The sequence below is a fragment of the Eubalaena glacialis genome, chromosome 14 (assembly GCF_028564815.1).
Source record: "Eubalaena glacialis isolate mEubGla1 chromosome 14, mEubGla1.1.hap2.+ XY, whole genome shotgun sequence".
In the NCBI taxonomy this organism is placed as follows: domain Eukaryota; kingdom Metazoa; phylum Chordata; class Mammalia; order Artiodactyla; family Balaenidae; genus Eubalaena; species Eubalaena glacialis.
The window spans coordinates 45,865,992-45,891,516 of NC_083729.1; the positions used below are offsets into that span (position 1 = coordinate 45,865,992).

General features: G+C 37.4%; 1 protein-coding gene across 3 annotated transcripts in view; it reads left to right on the top strand.

The window, feature by feature from the left end:
- ERLEC1 (endoplasmic reticulum lectin 1) overlaps nucleotides 1–15,294 on the top strand; it is a 39,295-nt gene extending 24,001 nt beyond the window's left edge. For 2 of the 3 annotated variants that reach the window (XR_009703688.1, XR_009703689.1), the window contains 6 exons: nucleotides 5,098–5,222; nucleotides 6,667–6,744; nucleotides 7,079–7,154; nucleotides 9,427–9,501; nucleotides 14,238–14,303; nucleotides 15,079–15,294. Coding sequence is in view for 1 of the 3 variants with exons in the window: in XM_061210436.1 (XP_061066419.1) it covers nucleotides 5,098–5,222; nucleotides 6,667–6,744; nucleotides 7,079–7,154; nucleotides 9,427–9,498 (351 nt within the window). In the remaining 2 variants the exon portion in view is untranslated. Of the gene's footprint in view, nucleotides 1–5,097; nucleotides 5,223–6,666; nucleotides 6,745–7,078; nucleotides 7,155–9,426; nucleotides 10,329–14,237; nucleotides 14,304–15,078 lie in introns of those variants that run through there. The other variant, XM_061210436.1, reaches the window with a different exon arrangement.
- Nucleotides 15,295–25,525: the final 10,231 nt, after the last annotated feature.

A 25,525-nucleotide genomic window follows, 5' to 3' on the forward strand; every position in this document is an offset into this window, starting at 1 on the left:
TTTTATTTATAATTTCATAAATCAGTGTTCTCCCACACTTGAGCCAAAGCTGCTTAAATTCTGAAATTCAAGCCCCAGTAGTTTTACTTGTCATTGTTGTAGTTTGTTTAGTAAGGTAAACTACTAGACATAGAAAACAAACATTAATAAATATTGATCTGTTTTAGGCTCTTTTTATTCCCCCAAATAAATTACAACTGGTAATTAGAAAATACTGTATTTGCCCTCTTGAGATGTTTTGAGCCGATCTTAAATTTCAAGATGGATCATAATGGAAAAGATCAACTCACTTTCCACATTTAAATCACTCCAAATTTATGAGGCGTCTGTAAACTAGAACATTTTATTCTTCACTTAAGCCTGAGATGTTCCATTTCACTATGCTTTCCATTTATTCTTGCTGCTTTAATGTTTTACTTATTTTTTTTATTAATACAAAAAAAGATAAAGTGTCGTCTAAGTACAGCCCAGATAATACCCAGTGGCTTTTTTTTTTTTTAATTAAAGGAATATATGCCAGAAATATAGAATGAAAATAAAATTTTCCTCCACTGTTGTCCCATTTTTCAAAAGTAACAGCTGGGGCTTCCCTGGTGGCGCAGTGGTTAATAATCTGCCTGCCAGTGCAGGGGACTCTGGTTCGAGCCCTGGTCCGGGAAGATCCTACATGCCGCAGAGCAACTAAGCCCGTGCACCACAACTAATGAGCCTGAGCTCTAGAGCCTATGAGCCACAACTACTGAGCTGGCATGCCACAACTACTGAAGCCCACGTGCCTAGAGCCTGTGCTCCACAACAAGAGAAGCCACCACAGTGAGAAGCCCGGGCACCACAACAAAGAGTAGCCACCACTAGCCACAACTAAAGAAACCCCGTGTGCAGCAGCAAAGACACAACACAGCCAAAAATAAAAATAAACTGAAGGAGAAAAACCATATGATCATCTCAATAGATGCAGAAAAAGCTTTTGACAAAATTCAACACCCGTTTATGATAAAAACCCTTCAGAAAGTAGGCACAGAGGGAACTTACCTCAACATAATAAAGGCCATATATGACAAACCCACAGCCAACATCGTTCTCAATGGTGAAAAATTGAAACCATTTCCACTAAGATCAGGAACAAGACAAGGTTGCCCACTCTCACCACTATTATTCAACATAGTTTTGGAAGTTTTAGCCACAGCAAAGATGAAAACGAAATAAAAGGAAACCAATTCAGAAAAGAAGAAGTAAAACTGTCACTGTTTGCAGATGACATGATACAATACATAGAGAGTCCTGAAGATGCTACCAGAAAACTACTAGAGCTCATCAATGAATTTGGTAAAGTAGCAGGATACAAAGTTAATGTATAGAAATCTCTTGCATTCCTATACACTAATGATGAAAAATCTGAAAGAGAAATTAAGGAAACACTCCCATTTACCATTGCAACAAAAAGTAAAATACCTAGCGATAAATCTACCTAAGGAGACAAAAGACCTGTATGCAGAAAACTATAAGACACTGATGAAAGAAATTAAAGATGATACAAACAGATGGAGAGATATACCGTGTTCTTGGATTGGAAGATCAACATTATGGAAATGACTATACTACCCAAAGCAATCTACAGATTCAATGCAATCCCTATCAAATTACCAATGGCATTTTTCACAGAACTAGAACAAAAAATTTCACAATTTGTATGGAAACACAAAAGACCCCAAATAGCCAAAGCAATCTTGAGAAAGAAAAACAGAGCTGGAGGAATCAGGCTCCCTGACTTCAGACTATACTACAAAGCTACAGTAATCAAGACAATATGGTACTGGCACAAAAACAGAAATATATCAGTGGAACAGGATAGAAAGCCCAGAGATAAACCCACGCACCTATGGTCAACTAATCTATGACAAAGGAGGCAAGGATATACAATGCAGAAAAGACAGTTTCTTCAATAAGTGGTGCTGGGAAAACTGGACAGCTACATGTAAAAGAATGAAATTAGAACACTCCCTAACACCATACACAAAAATAAACTCAAAATGGATTAAAGACCTAAATGTAAGGCCAGACACTATAAAACTCTTAGAGGAAAACATAGGCAGAACACTCCTTGACATAAATCACAGCAAGATCTTTTTTGATCCACCTCCTAGAGTAATGGAAATAAAAACAAAAATAAACAAATGGGACCTAATGAAACTTCAAAGCTTTTGCACAGCAAAGGAAACCATAAACAAGACGAAAAGACAACCCTCAGAATGGGAGAAAATATTTGCAAACGAATCAACAGACAAAGGATTAATCTCCAAAATATATAAACAGCTCCTCCAGCTCAATATTTAAAAAAAAAACAACCCAACCTAAAAATGGGCAGAAGACCTAAATAGACATTTCTCCAAAGAAGACATACAGATGGCCAAGAAGCACATGAAAAGCTGGTCAACATCACTAATTATTAGAGAAATGCAAATCAAAACTACAATGAGGTATCACCTCACACCAGTTAGAATGGACACCATCAGAAAATCTACAAACAATAAATGCTGGAGAGGGTGTGGAGAAAAGGGAACCCTCTTGCACTGTTGGTGGGAATGTTAATTGATACAGCCACTATGGAGAACAGTATGGAGGTTCCTTAAAAAACTAAGAATTACCATATGATTCAGCAATCCCACTACTGGGCATATACCCAGAGAAAACCATAATTCAAAAAGACACACGCACCCCAGTGTTCATTGCAGCACTATGTACAATAACCAGGTCATGGAAGCAACCTACGTGCCCATCAACAGACGAATGGATAAAGAAGATGTGGTACATATATACAATGGAATATTGCTCAGCCATAAGAGGAACGAAATTGGGTCATTTGTAGAGACGTGGATGCATCTAGAGACTGTCATACAGAGTGAAGTAAGTCAGAAAGAGAAAAACAAATATCGTATATTAACGCATATATGTGGGACCTAGAAAAATGGTACAGATGAACTGGTTTGCAGGGCAGAAATTGAGACACAGATGTAGAGAACAAACGTATGGACACCAAGGGGGGAAAGCGGTGGGATGGTGTGGGTGGTGGTGTGATGAATTGGGCAATTGGGATTGACATGTATACACTGATGTGTATAAAATTGATGACTAATAAGGACCTGCTGTATAAAAAAATAAAATTCAAAAATTCAAAAAAAAAAGGAGCAGCTGATTTGGGGACTCTGGCTCACTCAGGCTGGGGGGAGGGAGGGAGGGGTACAGAAAATAAATAAATTAAATAAATAAATAAAATTTTAAATATAAATAAAATTTTTCAAAAAGTAACAACTGTTAACATTTTCTTAGCTAACCCACCACAAGGGGAAAAAATGCCTATATGTAAATGTTGATACAACCTTTTTATTTATACAGAAGGGATATACTAAATGCACTGCTCAGCACTTACTCTTTTCACCTAGTATCTTGGAGATCTTTCCATGCCAGCAACAGCTGATCTTATTTTTTTCAGCATGTTCAGAGGATTATGTCCATACCCACAGTATATTTAGCCAGACGTCTATTGATGAGCCTTTGAGTTGTTTCCAGTTTTTGCTGTGACAGCATCTTAGTGAGCATTTTTAAATAGTTGTGTTTGTGAACTTTTGCAAGTATATTCATAGGGCACATTTCTAGAAATGTATTTGCTAGGTCAAAATATATGCATACTGAACAATTGCCTTCCAAAGGGTTGGACCAGTTTACATTTCCATTAACAATGGCTGTTTTCGTATACACTTGCCAACACTAGCCAAGGTCATGTAACCTAGAACTTCTTTTTTCCTTTTTTTTTTTCTTTTTGTTTAAATTTATTTGGTTGCACCGGGTTTTAGTTGCGGCATGCGGGATCTTCATTAGTGTGTGTGGGATCTTTAGTTGCAGCATGCAGGCTCTTAGTTGTAGCATGTGGGATCTAGTTCCCTGACCAGGGATCGAACAGGGGCCCCCTGCATTGGGAGCACAGAGTCTTAACCACTGGACCACCAGGGAAGTCCCTAGAACTTCTTGAAGAACTCTGGTAGGAGCTTTGGGAGACAGAAAAATAATAGTAGCTAACAAATATAGTGCTCACTGTATACCAGGCATTGTTCTAAGTACTTTACACATATCAACTCATTTAATGCTCATAACAGTCCTAAGAGATGAGTATTCTTACTCCAAGATGAGGAAACTGAAGCAAAGATTTAGTAACTTGCCTAAAATCACATAGGTAGTAAATGGTGAAACTAAAATTCAAACCCAGGCACTCTTGTTTCATATCCAACCTCTTAAACTGTGCAGCTCTAATCCCTGTCTCTCTAGGAATTTACAGTGTAGTTGCTAAAAGAATGTTTAATGGCTCTCTCTTCCACTAGGCAATAAGCTCCACTGTAGCAGTGGCTGTGGCTGTTTCCTTTGCTTCTGTAAGGGTTTTTAGTTCTACTAATCAGATGTATATTAGTGCCCAGCATGGTCCCTGGCATAAAATATAAAGAAGAAAAGGAAGGAAAAGGAACGGAAGGAAAATGAGAGAGAAGGAAGTCCACATATAGGACAATATATAGTGCATCGTGTCAAATGAGTAGTGTGAAAACTAGTATAACTTGAAGGTTTGCATTTTAAAGAGTAGTATGAAGATAGGCTCAGTGTGGCTGCAGGGTAAGAGATAGAGGCCAAATATTTAAGGAAGAATCACAGTAGTATGTGGTTGTATTATCTAGGTATGAGAGATTAAACTCTTAGTTGGGAGTGAGATGTTGGCAATGGACATGTAGAGAAAGAGTGAAGCCAAGAACATTTCCAGGAAAATAATTGACAGGACTGAAAAATGTAGGAGAGAAAGGAAATAGAAGAGTCAAAAATAACTACATCGGGACCTAACCTGACTAGAAAGTACTAGTTTCATAATTCAGAGAAACAAGGAGTAAAGAATAATGAGCTCAAATTTCTACTCATTGAGAAGTTTGACTAACATTATCACGTCTAAACATAGATATCCAGTGTGCAGATGAAGATAAGATCTATAGCTTGTAGGCCATCAGCATAAATGTCACCTTGATGTCAAGCATGCATTGTCACAAATATTTTTTTATATATTAGGACAAGGATAGTGGGAAAACCTCTGTGGTTGTGGGGACATGGAACCAAGAAGAACATATTGAATGGGCTAAGAAGAATACTGCTAGAGCCTATCACCTTCAAGACGATGGTACCCAGACAGTCAGGTAAATATTAACTTTATTTGCCTTTAGATCTTAGAATATTTAAAACTCAGAATATTGAAAAACATAAAGTAAAATACCTGGTCAGCTTTTCTCAGGGACATTTTTTAGGTTAGTTTTCTTTTCGAGAGGGAACAACATAGTGTAATAGTTAAGAGCACAGTTTCTGAAGTCAGATACCCTGTATTCAAATACTGGCGATTCACTTACTACCTTGGGCAAATTACATAATCTTCGTAAGCCTCACTTTTCTTGTCTAGTAGTATTTGCCTCAGAGAATTGTTATGACATTTAAATGAGGTAATTCATGTAAAGTGTAGTGCCTGGCAATTGCATGCAATAAACTTTGGCTGCTGCCTTTGACAGTGGTGGTGTATGGTAATGAGAGTGGTGGTGGCGTTAGTAACACTGGTACAATTCCAGGTATTAGGTCTAAGGCTGTTATAAACATTTTCCCCCTTCATGTGTAATCGCTACCACTTTAAGTTACTTAACTCTATTTAAATGTACTCCAGCATTTCCCTTTGTTACTTAACGTGGGGTAATGGTTGAAAATTGTTAAACAATGGTTTTTTGAAAAACTACCTCACATCTCTTTTGGGCTATTAGGTTTATCTTGTTATAGCAGAAGTAAATTAATCTCTTCTTTCCCAAGAATAACTAAACTTTAGCTTTTCTTATAGTCCATTACTCAGTGAATTTTAAATTATTCATTCTTTTTCCTTCTCAGATGTTAACTTTGTCCTTCCTAGCATAGATGGTATTGAGAGAGTCTGTTTTCAGAATGTGCTGACTTCTTGGACTGACCAAAATCAAAATTAGCAAAATTAAGAGATAGGTATTTAAGTATTAATATACTAAACGGATCGATTTTTTAAATGTTCATATGTTTCAAGTGAAAATAGCTCATGGTATCATGTGCAACAAATATTGAAGCATAGGAGTGTGAGGCTAGCAAAATTAAAACTTTTCTTTGGTTCCTGCTCTTTGGAATTTATAGCTTAGCCTAGGCTTTACCTTTGTACACCTGCATTACAGTATTTTAATGAGTGGAGCTGAATGGAGGATGGGAAGACAGGGAAACCGTTCCACAAAGGAAACAATATACAGGGCTGGGGAAATGGTTAGCTTTAAAAGAAAACTTTTTTAAAAGCAATTTAACCGTAACTATTTGTATACAAATAAATAATGTGCAAGTGAAAGATCATTCTTATTAATTAAACCACTAAGAAGTATCTCAACTTTGTATTCTTTATAGAAGCTGAAAGACTTTCTCTGTGACATAACCTTAAAAATATGTATTTTTAAGGAGTATTTTATAGTCAGATTTTTTTTTTTAACTAATGCAAAACTGATCCCTCTAACCATCTTCTCACCCTACCCATTACAATTACTCTGAATGAGTGAAGTTTTAGTTTAATAAAGGTTGTGTGTTTTTCTGATTCAGGATGGTGTCACATTTTTATGGGAATGGAGATATTTGTGATATAACTGACAAACCAAGACAAGTGACTGTAAAACTAAAGTAAGTTAGACCATCAAATCATGCTTTATGCCTTTCTCTTTAGTCTGCTTCCTATGGGCAAAAGATTATATAAATATATAATTATGGATAATTATATTTATTCATAATAATTTATGGATTTGTCATAAAATACTGTTTTATTATAAAATAGTAAAATCATAATTGTGATATAATTGTTATTTATTTATGTTAAAGTTATTATCAAATTAAATTATTTCAATTATTTATTAAATTATACAGAATCACTTAAAAGGCATTTTTATCCTTGAGAGGAAAACAATTTAAAATAATTTTGTATCATTTGGGCAGTGCCTTAAAGTACTCTCTGTTTTAGGTGTAAAGAATCAGATTCTCCTCATGCTGTTACTGTATATATGCTAGAGCCTCACTCCTGTCAGTATATCCTTGGGGTAAGTGAAAAACTAATACTCAGGAATTCAGTTTGGGGCCACATTTTAATTTTTAGCATTAAGTCTAGAAAGGACCTTCAGTGGTCTCCAAAGTTTAATATAGCCCTCATACTACTTGTAAAAATTGACATTTTTTTATTGAGGTATAATTTACATAAAGTAAAATGCAAAGTTCTTAAGTGTTGAGTGTGATGAGTTTTGACAGTTTTATGTACCCATTTAACTATTACCCAAAACAAGGTATCTATCACTGCAGAAAATTTTCTTATACCCCTTTCCTGTCAATACCCCTCAATTCCCAAAGATACTCCTTTCTGTTTTCTGATACCATAGATCAGTTTTACCTCTTTTTTGATTCCATATGAATGGGATCATATAGTCTATAATGTTTTATGCCTGGCCTCTTTGACTCAGCATGTTTTTTAGACTCAGCCTTTGTTTACATCATTTTACTCCTGCCAGCAATATATGAGAGTCCAATTGCTCCACATCCTTACCAATATTTGGTGTTGTCAGTCTTTTTTATTTTAGCCATTTTAGTGATTTTAATTTGCATTTCCCATATGAAAAGTGTTTTTGAAACCTTTTCATGTGATTATTCATCTGTATACCTTCTTTGGTGAAGTGTCTAGCCAAGTCTTTTTAAAGAAAAAATTATTCTGACACAAAAACAGTAAGGACTTTATTCAGGACTATTGCCACAAGTGTCAAGACTATCACAATAGGGGAGAGAGAGTCAGCTCATCTCCAAATACAGCCAAGACAGCCAGGGATACATAGCCAACAAGCAGAATGGGGTGTTGGGGAGTAGTCAGTGTATGGCAAATTACTAAAAGGAGACATCAGGGGTAGGGGATTCTTGCTAAACTGACTTAAGAGAATTATTGCTGAAGGCAGGCCAGGAAGATCAGATATCAAAAGTGAGAGAGGAGGAATTTGATCAGATATGGAGGGTGATTAGATATTGAGAGTGAGGGATTCTCTCTAAACTGACTTATCAGAATTACTGCTGCAACTGGACTTGGCAGGCCCAGGAACAAAAAGAGGCCTAGTCAAAAAGAGGGCTCAGGGGAGCCTTACTATCATTTGGTCAAGGAGAGAGTCTTTCTCAGTCTTTTACCCATTTTTGTTGTTGTTGTCTGTCTTATTATTATTTATTTCTAGGAATTCAAATATGTAATGGATATGAGTTTTTTCTATTTTAATTGCACATTTTCCCCCTGATCTGTGTCTTGACTATTCTTTTTCTTACTGCCTTTTGATGAGCAAAAGTTTATTTGATGAAGTTCATTTTATCAATCTTTTTCCCATTTTATTGCTAATGATTTTTTTTGTTTTAAGAAATTTTGCCACCCCAAAGTCATGAAGGTATTATCTTCTACTTCCTTCTAGAAATATGGTTCTACCTTTGGTTATGCGATACGTAAGGGTGGTTTTCTTTGTTATTTATCCTGGTTGGAGTTCACTGAGCTTCTCGGGTTTGTGGGTTGATATAATTCATTAGGTTTGGAAAAATTTTGGCCATCATCTTTTCAAAGATTTCTTCTGCCCCACCTTTTTTCTATTTCTGGGACCCTGATTAAACATGTTAGTTTGAAGTTGTCACCAAATCTCAGGCCCTTTATTTTATTCTTACCTTCTTTGTTTCAATTTAGGTCATGTCATTTCTATTGAATTGTCTTCAAGTTCATTGATTCTTTCCTCTGCTGTGTCCTGTCCACCTCTTTGAATGAATTTGTATCTGATATATTTTTCATTTCTAACATTTCCATTCGGTTCTTTTTTATGGTTTCATTTCTGCTAAAATCCCCCATCTATTCACACATGTTGTCTACCTTTCCCACTATTTCCTTCATTATATTTATTATAATTATCTTAAATCTGATCATTTTAACACCTGGCCCATTTTTGGATTGTATTCTTTTTACCTTTTTCTTGAATTGTACAACTTATTATTTTGCCATATTCTGCTATGTTTTTGTTATATAAGACCTAGCTATGTATTTCTCTCTTATTCTTGTCCTTTACTCCTTTTCTCTCTCATCTCTTTTACTTAAAGATAAAAATACCTTCTCTACCTATCTGGTATTTTATTTGGATGACTAAATGTTTTCTAAAAAGCTCAATTTGTAGAAATAACATTGGATGGTTTATCCAAAACAAGGACTCAAATACATTTATCAAATTTATAGGTATTCATTCAGCAGAAAAATACTGAATAAAGTATTCAGCTTAGCAGCTTTTTAATGGTTTTATTGTTGTTGTTCTTTAGGTTGAATCTCCAGTGATCTGTAAAATCTTAGATACAGCAGACGAAAATGGACTTCTTTCTCTCCCCAACTAAAGGGTAACAAAGTTCAGGGGAAAAAAAAAGATCATTGGAAGTCATGATGATTTGTCTGACCATGTGTCCCATTATAGAGCTCTCAGTCATTGGACTGCATCTAAAGGATTGTATAAAAGGACTCTCAACCACTTTGTGAATATGTATGTGTACATAAGAGGTTATTGATAAACTTCTAAGGCAGATGTTTTGTTTCACCTTTTTCATTTTTGTTGTGTCTTATGAACTGATTGTGTGTTTTTCTTTGCTTGGATAATGTGATTCCAAAATAAATCCTGTCCGAGCAATTTAGAGTCCATCCTAATGAAATGTCATAATCGTTGTACCTATTGAAAGTTTTAAAATAATAGATTTATTATGTAAATTATAGTATATACACTAGCTAATAAAGTAAGGATAATGAAGAAAGAAATTGATAGGAGGTTGTTTAAATGAGAGACTGTGTTAAATATGTAATTTCTAGTGCCTGAAATCCTTTCAACAAATTTTTATTTAGCAACTGCTCTCTACCAGGTATTAAACTAGAAACTGGACACACAGTAAAGCCTCACATATAAGTTTTCTTCTCCTCTGTTAATCTCAAGAAACTCTTATTTACAATAGGTTGCTTATCTCTCAGAACTTTTATCTGTTTCTCTCTCCTTGATATGAGTGTGTTTCCCCCCAAAATATGTACCTGGTATAGACAGTCGGTGATTCTTCTCTTTCGATTTAGATTTAGATTTAGAATGATTTATCTTAACAAAACACACTGTGCTGGCTATCCTTTGTACTTGCCTACTATATACTACAGATTTTAGTTCCGGACAGTTTTACAGCACAATATTTATTTTAAAGTGAATAAAATGTCCACAAGCAGTGTTGTCATGTAGTCAATGGCAGATTATACAGTTTCTTTATTTTCTCCATTACTCTGTTTCACACAACATCATCCTGTTGTATTTTAGACATACATGTCTAAATAAGGGCAGAAAAGTACCCATAAGGTACTTTCCTTTTCCTCCTTCTCAGCAGTTCTGGTCAAAGATATTTTAGTTTGAGAAACAGTTAATATAATTGACTATTGGAAGGCTATCTATAGATTTTAGTAGGAAGCAGCACATGTAGAAATAGCATGCACTTCGAATTCAAACCTAAATCCAGATACTCTCTTTAACTTACTAGATGTGTGATCCTAGACAGCAGTTAACCACTTTGAGCCTCACTTCCTCTATTGTAGAGAGACTACTTATTACTTCATAAGGTGGTTGTATCAGTGCATTAATTTTCTCTGTATATAAAAAGCCTAGCAGGTTCCCAGTAAGTGTTAGTTTATTTCCTAATATCTCCCTTGTCTCCTATTAACATAATAAGATCAGAGACCAAAGCCATTAAAATTTAATTCTTTAATAAAGTATAGAATTATATTTATAAATCAATTAATTAAGACAAACAGGTTTACTTTCACATTTAGATTATAGGTATAGGAGAGGAGAGAGAACTGTGAAAGCTTAGTGCCAAAAAAATACTTGGGGAATATTGAGGCCAAACTCTTTCTTTTGTAAGAGAGGGGGGAAATATCTGAAAAACTGTATTAGAATAGTTTACTACAGAAGATTCTTAAAAATAGAAGTCATAATAAAAATTAAGTCAGTCTTCTGTCTTGGCTAACAGCTTAAACTTCTTTGAGAGGAAGGCTAGGCCAGGTATCTCTATAGCCCTTCTAAATCTTGGGTCCCCTATCAGTAGTCTATGAAGTTTTTTGTTCTCTAAATTGTTTGTTGCTACCTCGATTGTGCAGCCATTCTTCTATATTAGTAGGCAGGAAAAAGGGCTCAGCTACAATATGCCTCATGTACTTTGAGAAGTCTTTCTCAAAGTGGAATCTCTATTAAGGTGGCTGCTAAATCAGATTCTTTAGCCCAGAGCCTAAGACTCTGCATTTTGAATATGTTTCCTGAGTGATTCTCTTTATTTTAAATAAATTCTCCAGTGATCGAGGATCACTGTGACTCAGGCACTTCACTTTTAACAATTTCACACATACTAACCCTCCTGATTAGGGTTTCAGGGAAATAACTAGTAGCTCATCTTTACAGGAAGATTGTGACATGGAGACTTTTTTCCCCCCCTTTTTTCAGCTTTACCTGCTTTTTTTCAAGATACCACTAGATGGGGCCTTGTTTATATCCTTATATCCTTGATTAAAGGGACTTCGGCAACAAAGGGCAACAAATTATCTCAGCTAAACTGAATAGTAAGCTTTGTGTACAGTCCTTGGTGAACTATCCTTTTCAGTCAGTCTGATATACAAAAAGGCCTGACCTGATTTGTGACAAAGCTTAAACTTCATAGTACATAATCAGGCCAAATTATTGACCCACTAGCTCCAAATAGCTAACATAAAAGGTCTCAATCTAAAAAGGAAAATAAGAGTCAAGATTTGAATTTTGAATAAATAGTATTTGCAATCAGAGTTTCAAATGAAAATAAATATCAGCTATACTAGAAAGTGATTTTAAACTCTCTTCCTAGTGTTGGGTAATTTTACTTACCAGGGCTTACATTTCCATTTGAACATACAAATAGAACTATTTTCATATGTGTGTATGTTATATGTTATGATGAGCTGTTGAGGTAAAAGTTTTCAAAATATATGTTGCCATGGTGACATGGCTTAAAGGAAAATCCATTTCTCCATTTCTTTTTTTCAGTTGTTTGACAGGGGTAGTAGAGAAACCATGGACCACTACGTACCAAGAGCATGCTTTATTTCAGTTGCCAGTAGTCTCTAAGTAGGTTGTACAAGCAGGCGAGATGATCCAGTGGATTATGGGAAGAAAATACTAGAAATTCTCCTAAGTTTTCATCTGCAAAAGAGGAATTAAGCTTCACTAATATTTAATATGTGGACTGACACTGGTGCACACAGTCATTCATGAATCAGGTTTCATGTAATAAAACACAAAAGATCTTGAGGGGAAGAGTGGGTGTTACATGTGTAGAGGAGCTGGTGGGGATACCATTATTCTTCACTTTTCCCATATTACAGCATTGTAGAGTAACTAAATTAATACCTCCATCACCTTTCAGAAAATTGAATTGTCACTTTAAATATTAGCATTGAGACCACACATTAGGTATATAACCAATCAGAATTAAGGTGAGAGGTTAACAGGTTACTTTCATCAGTCATGGCTTCAATCACTGTGATCCTGGTATCTTACAAGTCTTCTCTATTAGTAATAACACAGTATACTAATGCTTTTTTGCAGTGATTAGGAAGAATGAGCATGTTTTCCTCACTTGCATTCAAAAGAACTACAGTCTGAAGACTAGAATTCCACTCTTTAACACCTAAAGAAAATAAAGGCAGGCCTGACAGTCTCAAAACTTATAAAATGCAAAGAAGAAAGTCAGAATTACTAACAAATGGAATATAGGGCTTGTAGTGTTTTACATCCACACCTGTTTGTAAACTTTTAAGAATTTTAGAATTTTTTATATTTGAAACAAAAAGTGTGCTTCAAAAGCAAGTGAATCAAGCAGAAGTTCTGGAAATGGTAATCATCTCAACTGTGGAAGACACTTGTGAGACTATGAAATAATGCTAAACATCTCACATCTAATCATATACTACATTATATATTTCAAATCTGTTAAATTGCTTTCCAGCACCTTTCAATAGAATAAATTATGCTTTGCCTGAATTTAAGAAAAAATATCGCTTTCTGTATATTTGCCTGAAGCACAAACATAATTTTCATTTTGTAAATATATAATACTAAAAATCAAACGTCCTTGAAAGTCCAGCAAAGTAGACTGTAAAGCCCAGTAAGTCAAATCTGCTTTACTATCTAAATTCACTCAGTAATACAGCCAAAAATAGTGAACTTTGTTGGGTTCTAAAAGCTTCTGTGTCCTCAGTAAAATACTAGTTCGCCAATTAGTCACCAGTGGTCTTTAATAGCAGTAAAAACCAATTTACTCATTTAAGAATTCTATCAGAGGTCCAAATATTATCCCATAGATTAGAAAAATATTAATAATTGGTCAAGGAGATTGGAAGTTGTTTTTCCCCTAGATTAGTTTTCCATACTTATAGTTATTAATATTCTTAAGCCATCTTGGACTTCCCTGGTGGTCCAGTGGCTAAGACTCCACGCTCCCAATGCAGGGGGCCCGGGTTCGATCCCTGGTCAGGGAACTAGATCCCACATGCTGCAACTAAGAGTTCACGTGCCGCAACTAAAGATCCCATGTGCCGTGATTAAGACCTGGTGCTGCCAAATAAATAAATATTTATATATATATATATATATTCTTAAGCCATCTTGAGAAATCATTTGTTGGAAAAACTTCAATTAACCACCTCCAAGAAAGGGTTTCACCCCCAAAAAGCCAGTTGTGAACAATCTTGTGTCATTATTCTTTGAATTTCAGATAATAGGCTATCCCAGACTCTTCTTTTATAAAAATAAAAATGACAGCTGTCACTTCTTGAACATTTATTAAATAGTAGGCACTATGCTAAACCCTTCAGATACCCTAGGTTCACAACCCTGTGAGGTAGGTTTACTATCGTTAACTCACAGATAAGGAAAATGAGGCTACAAGAACTGAACTAAACTACAGTTGGCTGAGCCAGCAGTTGAATAAGTTTAGATTCCAGATCCATGTTTGTAAATAATATGCCATAGTGCTTTCTATTCACAGAGCATCTGCCCCATTAACCGCTCTCGGTTATCGTCTTCCACCAGAGAGAACACACCGAGGGACTCAGCAAAATGTCCTGTAAGATGAGGGAAATGACTGATTTTGTCCTGGTAACGTATGACACCCATTTTTTTCCATATATTATTTTTATCATGGAACTCCACTAACTTTTCTTAAGCTAATGCCACCCACAAATCGGGCAAATGAAAGTTCACTAACAAGATTAAAGTGTTACCTTGGAAATTCTGGCTTGGTTAAATGCCATCAAACCCTACCTTCTTTGATAATCCTCCTGTGATGGTAAACGATGCAAGTGCAGTGACGATTTATCTAGATCCAGATTGCATTTATGATTTAAATGATAAAAATAATTCCTTCATCTTTTATTTGTTGGAGTAAAGAATATGTCTTAATTTTGTTTCTTCTCAGACCTTGCATAAAATTGACACTCAACAAATATTTGTTGAATAAATAATTGAACCTTCATCCTCTCTTACCCACACCTTATAAAAATCTTCCCAACTACTCCAATTCCCACGGGTTTCCTAACAGTCCTTATTTTTCAGTGTTTGGTGCTTGGAGGAAAAAAATATTTTCCTCAGTTTTACAATGGTTGGGAAAGAAGAAGGAGTAGAATTATTGATTTGTTCCATCTGTATTCCTTTTCACTCAGGTTCCCCCCAACATTGTTTAATTTTTTGCTGCTTTACACTGCTTTCCCACAGTCCCATATGTTGCTTCTCCTTCCTAACAGGAGTACAGTGTCTTTGCCTCCTTATTGTGTTTCATTTCTCCCACTAGTGGGCAGTGATTGAGTAAAGTCCCTGATCTCAAAGGTTAAGAAAATTAATTTTTTTTTTTTTTTTTTTTTTTTTGGCCTTGCAGCTTGCAGGATCTTAGTTCCCCAACCAGGGATCAAACCTGGGACCCTGCAGTGAAAGCGCCAAGTCCTAACTACTGGATCACCGGGGAATTCCCAAGAAAATTAAATTTTCAGTCTCCATGTACTGAAAACATGCCAGTTCTGAGGTACTCTGAACTCCTCAAAGAAAGTGTCTAACATTATGGTTCTCTGTGAAGAATACAATTCCCAGTCATATCTTTCCTCAGAGTAATATTAATAAAATCAGTTCTTACAATTTCTTTGACATACATTGTTGCTAAACCCAAGCAAATGAGCAGGAAACTTTCATAAGCCCTTCCTAACGTCAGATATGAAATGTATTGAACCTGAAGCATTTATACAGGTTACAAAACCTATCCTAGTGCCACGGCCCCAGAAGACAGGCATAAAGCACCCTTTGTGACTTGCTCTACTTTTTAAGGCCTATCTGGCATCTGAACAAGGTACATTTTGCAAAACATCAGTCTTTGCATGAAAATCAAGGTTCCCACAGTTGAAAGATCTCCCACTCATCAGCATGCTACAAGCAGCTGAAGGTTTGGAAAAGTGTCAAAAAAACAAACCTTCACAGAAATGGAACTCAGAGAAACAAACTGAACCAGCTAAGTGTATTTTTTTTTTTTAAATCAGAATTCTCTCTTTATTGGGGTAAAGGAGGGAAAATTCACTAATTTGTCCATAAACAATAAAGTGATATTTTTACTTTGGTAAAATTAATCTCAAAGGCACTGTACCTAAACAGATTGCCTGTTAACTATCTCTTATGGAAAGCAGAATTTCACTAAATCTGCACCTTTATTCAAATTGTCATCTACTTTAAAGTAACTGGTATCGTCCCTTCTGTCCCTCCAAGAATGAGTTACCCCTTTTCTCCTTAACTCCTTTGTGGTTGCTGAAGAGTTTGCTTTTATCCTCAGAGTCCTCAGGCTACATTATGAGCCAAGAAATTCGAATGAGAATGAATGCAGGTTGTCTGGCAGCTCCTGGGCAGCCAGGGTGGTCACTTGGGAAAAGATGCCCTTAAAGCTGGTCTCCTGAGTAAACAGAAATGCTTTGTAGTCCTCCTAAATCAAGACCCATATCCCCTTTCATTAGAGTCCTGCTGATAATCATCCTGGGAATATAGAGAGGGATACAAAAAGTAACAAACATGGGGAAATTGTAAGCCAGCCAGATAGAGATCTGGGTGGACATCACTTTCAGGCTTTATCCATTCAGTCATTTATTATATGATTCATTTATTCAACAGTCATCACTGGAAGCCCACCAGGGCCAAGGACTAATAGGTACTAGGGATATGGTGCTGATCAAAATACACAGTCTTTGCCTTATTACAGCTTTTTTCTAATGGAGACAGCCAGTAAACAATTATATGTAACTATTATGAACTGAAGTGTGCCCCCCACCCCCCAAAATTCATGTTTGAAGTTCTAACCCACCATGTGACTGTATCTGGAGATAAGGCATTTAAGGAGGGAATTGAGGTTAAATTAGGTCACAAGGGTGGGGCCCTAATCTGATAGGACTGGTGTCCTTAGAAGGGGAAGAGACACCAGAGACCCCCTAAACTTCTCCCTCCATGCACATACAGAGAAGAGGCCACATGAGGACACGATGAGAAGGCAGCCTTCCACAAGCCAGGAAAAGAGACCTCACAAGAAACCAATCCTGATGGCATTTTGACCTTGAACTTCTAGCCTCCATAATTGTGAGAAAATTAATTTCTGTTATTTAAGCCAGTTAGTCTGTGGTATTTTGTTATGGAAGCCCGAGCAGGCTAATACAGTAGCATAATGTTGGGTAATGATAAGAATCATGAAGAAAATAAAGTATGGCAGAAGGATATATAGTGATGGGGTGGAGAGCTATGTTGAATATGGAAACTAGGAAAGGCCCTGGGGGAAGATCATTCCAAGCTGAAGTATTCCTGGGGGAATTAATTCCCTGACATGAGAACAAAATGGAGGCGTGTGAGAAATAGCCAAAAAGGCTGTGTAGCCCAAGCACATTAGGCAGAGTACACATGAAAGGAAATGAGGACAAAGAGGAAACCAGGGGCCAGATTATCAGGGCCATGTAGGCCATAGCAAGGAATTCAGCTTTTGTTCTAGTGGGATGGAAAGCTGCTGGAAAGTTTTAAGCAAGAGAATGACAAATATGATTTACTTTAAAAGGGTCACAGACACACAGGAAGGAGACTGTGGGAGAGAAAGACTGGAATGTGGGAGAATGGTTATGAGGCTAGTTTAACAGTCCAGGTGAGAGATGGTGGGGGTCTGGGCTAGAAGGGATGGGGTTGAAGGAGGTGAGAAATAATTGGATTCAGAGTATATTTTCAAGATAATTGAGGATTGCTCTATCAATTAGATGTGGCATGCAAGAGAAAGAAAAGAATCAAGGGCCCTGACTGAGCTGTGCACTGGTCATTGTGGTGCTGTTTACTGAGATGATAAAACAGCAGGAGGCACAAGTTTGTGGGGAGCAGGTTCGAATCAAGAGTTCAGTTTTGTACATGTCTATTAGACATCCAAGTGGAGACGCTGAATAGGCAATTGGATAGACCAGCATGGAGTTCAGGGAGGGTTAGGATTAGAGAGAGAAAATGAGTCATTAGCACTTAAGTGGTATTGAAAGACTGAATATCGTAATCACTGCCAGCACCTGCTTCTCAATTTACAGATCCATATTTAGGGGTGGGGGAGGAAGTAGGGAGCTATTTTCCTGTCTTTCTGGTCCTCCTTTCCCTTCTCCATCCCCTCAAAAATTACCCCATCTGGCTTCAAGCCCTCACTTCAAGAAGACTTCACGCTTGGGCCGGTGTTGCTGACTGGTACATACTGAAGCACATTCCCCAGTCACCTGCCGAGGCAGAGTCCTCCCACTGGTGGAGCTTGCCTGCTTTGGCTGTGGTTCTAAGCTCAGTCTAGGCCTGCCCTCTCTAAAGCCTGGATCCCTGGAGGAGGTGAGCCTTTTCCCCTGACCGCCTACCTGCCTCTCCTCACCATTCCACAGACCTGGTGTCTTCACTGACTCTCGGCCTTCCTTCTTCAACTCCAGTAGGGAGGCAGTGAGAGCAAATCTCTTTTATGGGACCGTAGACCTCTTTCGGTAATGAAGAAGAAAAACAACAACTGCTTTAAGTGAATAAGGGAGAAAACACCTACCTCTGGGAGTCAAAAGTGCCACTGTAGTTTCCATGTATCATTGCCACTAAACTGAATGAAGAGGATGACCTTGAAAGGGGAGCCTCCATAATCTGGCCTGGCTAGGTTATGGAGAATTACTCAAGAATGAGCCATAACCCAAAGTCAGATCTGGTGGGAACCTGAACCTGCCAGCACCCAGGAGTGCTACTGGTGGCCTAGCGTAGAGATCTTCAAATGGGGGTGCAAGTATCTTGAGCATGAAAAAGGGATCCAGTTTATAGATGCTCATTTTCAGGTCCCTACTACTGAGCTGTTTGAGAAGGCTACTGTGCCTTACTCTTTTAAGACCTCATGCTGCCCTTTCATTACTGCCCCTTCCCACTTTAGAAAAGAATTCCCACCTGGAATCTTGAGGCCATTGCTTCTGGATGCAAAGAGTTCCTAACCAAGGAACTATTTAAAATCTTAGTTTCAAAGAAAGATCCTTAAAGTATTTATCAAGGGACCATAATTTTGTGTTTTCCCCTAGCTTATACTAAATACCATATATCACCAATTCTAAGATAAGCATTTTTTCACATTGTAACTTCTCTGAAATTGGTGTATCTTACCATCATGTAAGCCAAATGGTTGTTGTTATTACCTGCACTTGTGCATTTTCACAATCAAAACTTGTAGAATGCATATTGGACGTATAGTGGAGCACTTTTTTATCACCTAAGAAGCAGAGCTGTGGGGCAAAAGTGGACAGTGGGTGGTGAATCAAATGAGGTTAACAATATTCCTAAAGCAGAAGACAAATTCTTTTGTCTAGAATAACTCTCTAGGTCAAGTAGATGAGTCTCTAAATTTAAACCTATCACCCAGAGATACATTCCTTGTTGCCAATTCAGTTTTGACTCCTTAAAAAACTTCTGTAAGGGCAGTCTGTAAGGAAACGCTCTATTCCCAGCTCTCTTTCTTATTTGCTAGGTTGACTGAAGCCAGTTTTCCTCTACATTACTTTCCTTGAACAGATATAGGTTTATGAGTAATTTCAACAGTATTCATAAAATGAATCTGCTCTTCAAAAGTTTGATGATGTGATCATTTCAACAGAAAAAAATAGAAGGTAAGACATGTACATTCTGGTTACAACTATGTACAAATGCATGCTTATATCGTAATAAGGTTCTGAAGTGAATTTTGAGTAATATCTACAATCTTATTTATTGAATTTTAAAAATAACACTCCCATAGAAACTCTCCTAACTGACCTCCACTTTAACAACCCAGCAAGTAACAAGTTCTCTCTTCCCTCTATAAACTATTCTGCAGGGTACCCATGCACACCACATGCTAGTAGTCTACTCTCTGTGTATAAGCACTTTTGCTGCCATCTCTCTCCGGATCAAACAAACAAACACAATCAGTAAGAATATAGATTTGAACTACACAATCAATAGGCTTGAACTAATGGACCTGTAGAAAACATTTTACCCAACAAAAAATATACATTCTTGGGACTTCCCTGGTGGTGCAGTGGTTAAGAATCCGCCTGCCAATGCAGGGGACACGGGTTCGATCCCTGGTCCGGGAAGATCCCACATGCCACGGAGCAACTAAGCCCTTGCGCCACCACTACTGAGCCTGTGCTCTAGAGCCCGCGAGCCACAACTACTGAAGCCCGCGCTCCACAACTACTAAAGCTCGCGCGCCTAGACCCCCTGCTCCGCAACAAGAGAAGCCAACGCAATGAGAAGCCCACACACCACAATGAAGAGTAGACCCCACGCGCCGCAACTAGAGAAAGCCCATGCATAGCAATGAAGACCCAACGCAGCCAAAAATAAATAAATAAATTTATTTTTAAAAAGTACACATTCGGGGCTTCCCTGGTGGTGCAGTGGTTGAGAATCTGCCTGCCAATGCAGGGGACACGGGTTCGAGCCCTGGTCTGGGAAGATCCCACGTGCCGCGGAGCAGCTGGGCCCGTGAGCCACAATTACTGAGCCTGCGCGTCTGGAGCCTGTGCTCCACAACAAGAGAGGCCACGATAGTGAGAGGCCCACGCACCTCGATGAAGAGTGGCCCCCACCTGCCACAATTAGAGAAAGCCCTTGCACAGAAACGAAGACCCAACAGAGCCATAAATAAATAAACAAATACTTTAAAAAAAAAAATACACATTCTTTTCGCGTATACTCAGATCGTTTACATAAACTGTCCATCTACGGGAGCATAAAGCAAATCTCAATTTTCAAGGGTTGGAATCGTATATATGTCATTTGCCACAAGGTCATTAAGTTAAAAAATCAATAATTGAAATATAATTTTTGGAAAATTAAGAGAATCACTTCTAAAGAATTTGTGGACCCAAAGAAAAATAATAATGGAAATTAGAGCATATTTAGAACTAAACGATAATGAAAATAATACTGTAGTAAATTGTATTATTGTCCCAAATAGTTTCTAACTTCCCTGTATAAAATTAACATCCCTGACACTTTCTCTGCCTTTACTGTTTTATTTTTCTTCATAGAACATATCACCACATAAAAATTACATATTTGTTTACCTGTTTATTTTATCTTCCTTAGCCTAATATAATTGTCATGGGAATAGAAACTTCTCTCTTGTGTTCACCAATGTATCTCAAGTTCCTGGCACATAGTATTCAATAAATATCCATTGAATGAATGAATACTGTTATTACTTTACTATTTGGGTGTTCTCTTTATCAATATTCTCTTCTTTAATGTCGTGTTGTTTTCAGTTCTTCTCCGATATTAATGTTGCCATTCCCTTTTTCTTCATGTAAGCTTAATCTACTTTCGCCTCTTAATTTTTACATCAGTTTATCTTATGTTTATCTATCCCAAGCAGCAAATTTTGCATATCTTTTTTTTTTTTTTTTTTGGCGGCGCTGTGCGGCTTGTAGGATCCTAGTTCCCCAACAAGGGACTGAACCTGGATCTTTGGCAATGAAAGTGCAGTCCCAACCACTGGACTGACAGGGAATTCCCTGCATATCATTTTTTAAAAATATTTAGTTAGTTGCACCGGTTCTTAGTTGCAGCAGGTGGGCTCCTTTGTTGCAACTTGTGGGCTCCTTAGTTGTGGCATGCAAACTCTTAGTTGAGGCATGGGAACTCTTAGTTGCGGCACGCATGTGGGATCTAGTTCCCTGACCAGGGATCAAACCCGGGCCCCCTGCTTTGGGAGCACGGAGTGTTAACCACGGGGCCACCAGGGAAGTCCCTTACATATTTCTAATTCAAGGATTTTTGTCTTTTATAAATGACATTAAGCATTTACATTTTTCTTGCTGTTTTTATTTCTGTAATCCTGCTTTATACTCCCTAAATTTTGTTTTCTTAGTATTTCCTTCCCTCCACTATTTTATAAAAGTTATTTATTTTCTCAGACTATGCAATATGCTAGCGGAGGGCAAAGGGATAGGAAGTAGGGAGTAGTGGAAGTTACAAAATACCAACCACAACTTCCTGATCAGAAGCAAGTAAGGCCTATATTAGCACCATATTTTCTCCCTTATGAAACATTTCAACCTATTTCTTGTTCTTACCCTGTTTTCTCTGCTACTTTCTATAAGATGTGTTTGTTGGTGATTATTGGGCTGCACCCCACAGGCCTACAAGGCCTGTGCTTGCCCAGCTTCAAGACTGAAGAAAGAGCCTGGAGTCAGCAACAGAGACATCAGTGTGAGACAGGCTGGGACCTGGGACCCTTTGCTGCAGTGCTGCAATGCTTGCGCCTGGACTAACGTTTCCCAGAGCAAGAAAATACTGATACGGAGAAAACTATAAGGGACTAAAAGTAGCTGCTGTGCATGCACAGTTCGGGCAAATTCTAGACAAAAGATACAAAAAGACCAAAAAAACCCCAACTGCCACTTCTGAAGAGCTGGGAGTAAAAACAGGGTGTCGGGAGCAAAAGCAGGGTACTGCACATGCCCCCAGCACTCAATACCAGCAAAGCGGCGGGCAAAACACCTAAGCCACCCCTCTGGCCCGACCCCTGGACACACCCCTACCCTCACCCCATATAAGGAACCAGCTCCCTTCACCTTGGGGAGGGAGCAAGGGAACTTGTTACTTGTTTTCGCTACCCTCCTGCTGCAACAGAGGCCCCAATAAAGCCTTGCCTGAATTTCTTGACTGGCCTCTTATCAATTTCTTTTGACTGGGGAAGGCCAAGAACCCTGGTCGATATCAAATGGTTTAATGGATGGGGGAGCTTACACGTCTGAAGCAGGGTCCTGGAGCGACAGCCCACTGTGTGTGGTGGACGACGGGCAGGACATGGCAGCAGTCCTCGCTCCCTGTGGGGGGAATTACCAGTTATAGGGGAATTGACATCAGGTGGGCTCATTACTTACCAGGGAAACCAATAGATGGGCATGCCTCTTATCACGCCTCTCACTGCCCCTTTGATAAGAACAATCACCAGCTGGGGCAAGTTCGCAGGAAGGTCAGTCATGTGAATAGGGTGCAGGTGAAGCAGGCACTGGTTGGGCAGGGGATGTACAGAGAGCAAAAGAACAGTCATCTTAAGTGGCCTGACCATACAGTGGTAAACTTTACAATTTCATCCTTAGGTTACAGAATATAAAGTTGAGATTTTTGACTGAACCAGAAGAGTAACATCACTGAGAAATAGTTGATCAGACTTTGCATCTTTTCTCTGGAGGAGAGGAGGCATGTTTTTGTTTAAATGAGAGAAGTTGCATTATTTCAAATGGGAGAGTTGGTGTTCTTTGGAAATATGGCTAAAGGAGCAGCTATAAATGTTGAGCACCAAGAAGATGGACCATTGTGGACGGAGTGGATTGGAACTCAGTATCTGTTCTGAACTTCCTTTTAGTTTACCTTTTTAGTGTAACTACACTTTCCAGTTTCACAGAAACTAGGGTTTTAAATGTAAATTGGGTTCTGCCAACTAAATGCCTGGTGCCAAATTTTTTTCTGCGGCACTGCTTTGATGTTCAGCATTTGCTTTGGAGGTGTCAAGAGGGTTAGTTGTAGAAGTAGTGGCAGTGCGGCAGCTTCCTGATCTCTCTGGATGTCAACTTCAACAGGTGTCCTTGAAGTCCAAGGACCAAGGAGGCCTCCTCACTCCCTCCCTTCCTGGCTGTAGCGGAAAAAGCAGCTCTGCTGGCTAGTCAGACTGGTAGTGTTTATTCTGGAATCTTTCCTGCAGACGTGTCATCATAGAGCCTTGACCCTTTAATGATTGAGAAGACATCTGATTTCCGATATTCAGTTCTTTTCTGCTTAATGTTTTCTGATTCTTAAAACCGTGATTGATAAACTGAAATATCCAGAATTCCGTATCTTTTTCCAGATTCATTTCATTTTAAAGAAGTTTTTGAAATGCTTAGTCAGGAGTTTTCCCGCTGGGTGATAAACTTAGTTTAGTAAATAATTAACCTTTGAAACTGATTATTCTTGATTATTCTGAGCACAAATGCATGCTACACAATGTGGTCAAACAAGTTATTTTGTCTTTTAAGGAAAAGAACTCTGAGTTTCAACACTGCTATTCTCTGATGGTTTTTAAATGATTGACAGGAAAGTAAAAGTATTGCAGTCTGATGTTTAGAAATGTTAGGTTTTTCATTATTTTTATTTTCCAAACATTAGTTTAAAAGAACATTAAAAGCATCAGAAATACAAATCTGACCTAATGGTTAACATCAGAACAATTTGCATCACAGTAAAGCATCAAGAGAAATAATTAATATACCCTGCTAATTAGTCATATTCAACTGAATTCTCATTACTTTTATAAAAGTTCTCATTTTAGCCCTTATGGAAAAGTTATATATGTCTATTTATATCTTTATCTCCATATAGACATAGATATAGATAGACATATATAACTTATGAAGAGACAAGTTACATATATCTATCTCTGTATCTGTATCTCTATATATCTACATATAGACATAGATACAGAGATATAAATATACAGGAAGGCTAAGAATCTAGCCTGCTATGTATTTCATGCAAGTTAAATCAGTAATTTCTTGATGAGCATAAAGAGACTGAACACCTCATATGCAACGTGCTTATTTTCTTTATGCTATGATTTTTACCTCCCAAAGATGGGGCAAATCATCTCAGACTCAGAGGTCACAAAGGAAACCTGTCATTTTTAGTTTTACAAGTAGAAATTACTTTTTAAAAAATCTTTTATTGAGTCATATTTGAAATGCCTGGCCAAAAAAGAGATTCATACCTTAAAAAGTATGAAATAGCTTCTTGATTACAATGTTATTACTTATAAAGCTGTTTGGCTTATTGACTTAAATACCAGGTTCTGAATTTAGACAAAAGTTTCATTCCTAATTTGCCACAATTCTTCAAATGATCTTGGGAGAGGATATTATATTTCTTAATTCTTTGTTAAAAAGAGGTAATATACGAACCTACCTCATGGAAGTATTAATAAATGAAAATAGTGTTGTATTAAAAATATAAAAGCACAGTTGAAATAGGTCATAGTGACTTCCAAAAATAGCATTCAATTACCAAAGGAAAAAAAGAAGAGTGTATATTTTCTCTTCTGTTATAAAATTTAATAGCAAAAATAAAAGGACAAAAGAGAGAGAAGGAAAGAAGGGAGAGAGTCCTAAAAGGTGAATTTAGCAGCAAAATAAAATCCATATCTCATACTTAAGCCTCGGAAATAGAAATGACTGGTTGATCCTGGAAGGTAAGAGTTATTAGATGAGACTGAGCAGAGTTATAGCTGAGTACCAGCTGTCTTCTCCATGCGTCTCATGACCTCTGTATTTGGGAACAGCATGGGAGAGGATGCTATAAACTGAACACCTTTCATCCAAGGGACAAAGTACCTTCCAATCTGCAATAACAGTTCCTGAATATAACAATTTATAAAGATAGGTTTTGTATCTTGATGCTCATCTTGTTTAGAAGTTATAGTTCCAAAATTGTATTGAGTTCAAATGCCAACTGTATAATGAAAACATTTTTACATAAAAATATAAGTTTACAGTTGTTACACTAGGAATCACAGAGTATATAATAAAATTAGTTTAAGTGTAGAAATACTTAATCTATTTTGCCTTATTGCCCATTTCCAGTTTAAGATTCATGGGAGAGAAATAACACAATTAGTTTGAAAACAGATCATCTTAAGAATTTTTCTACCATGGTAATATATAAACAAAGACCAAAAAAATTTTCTAAATAGTTACTTAGATAGTCTTCATCAGGTTGTTGACAAATCATTCTCACACAGAAGGAAAGCATAAATC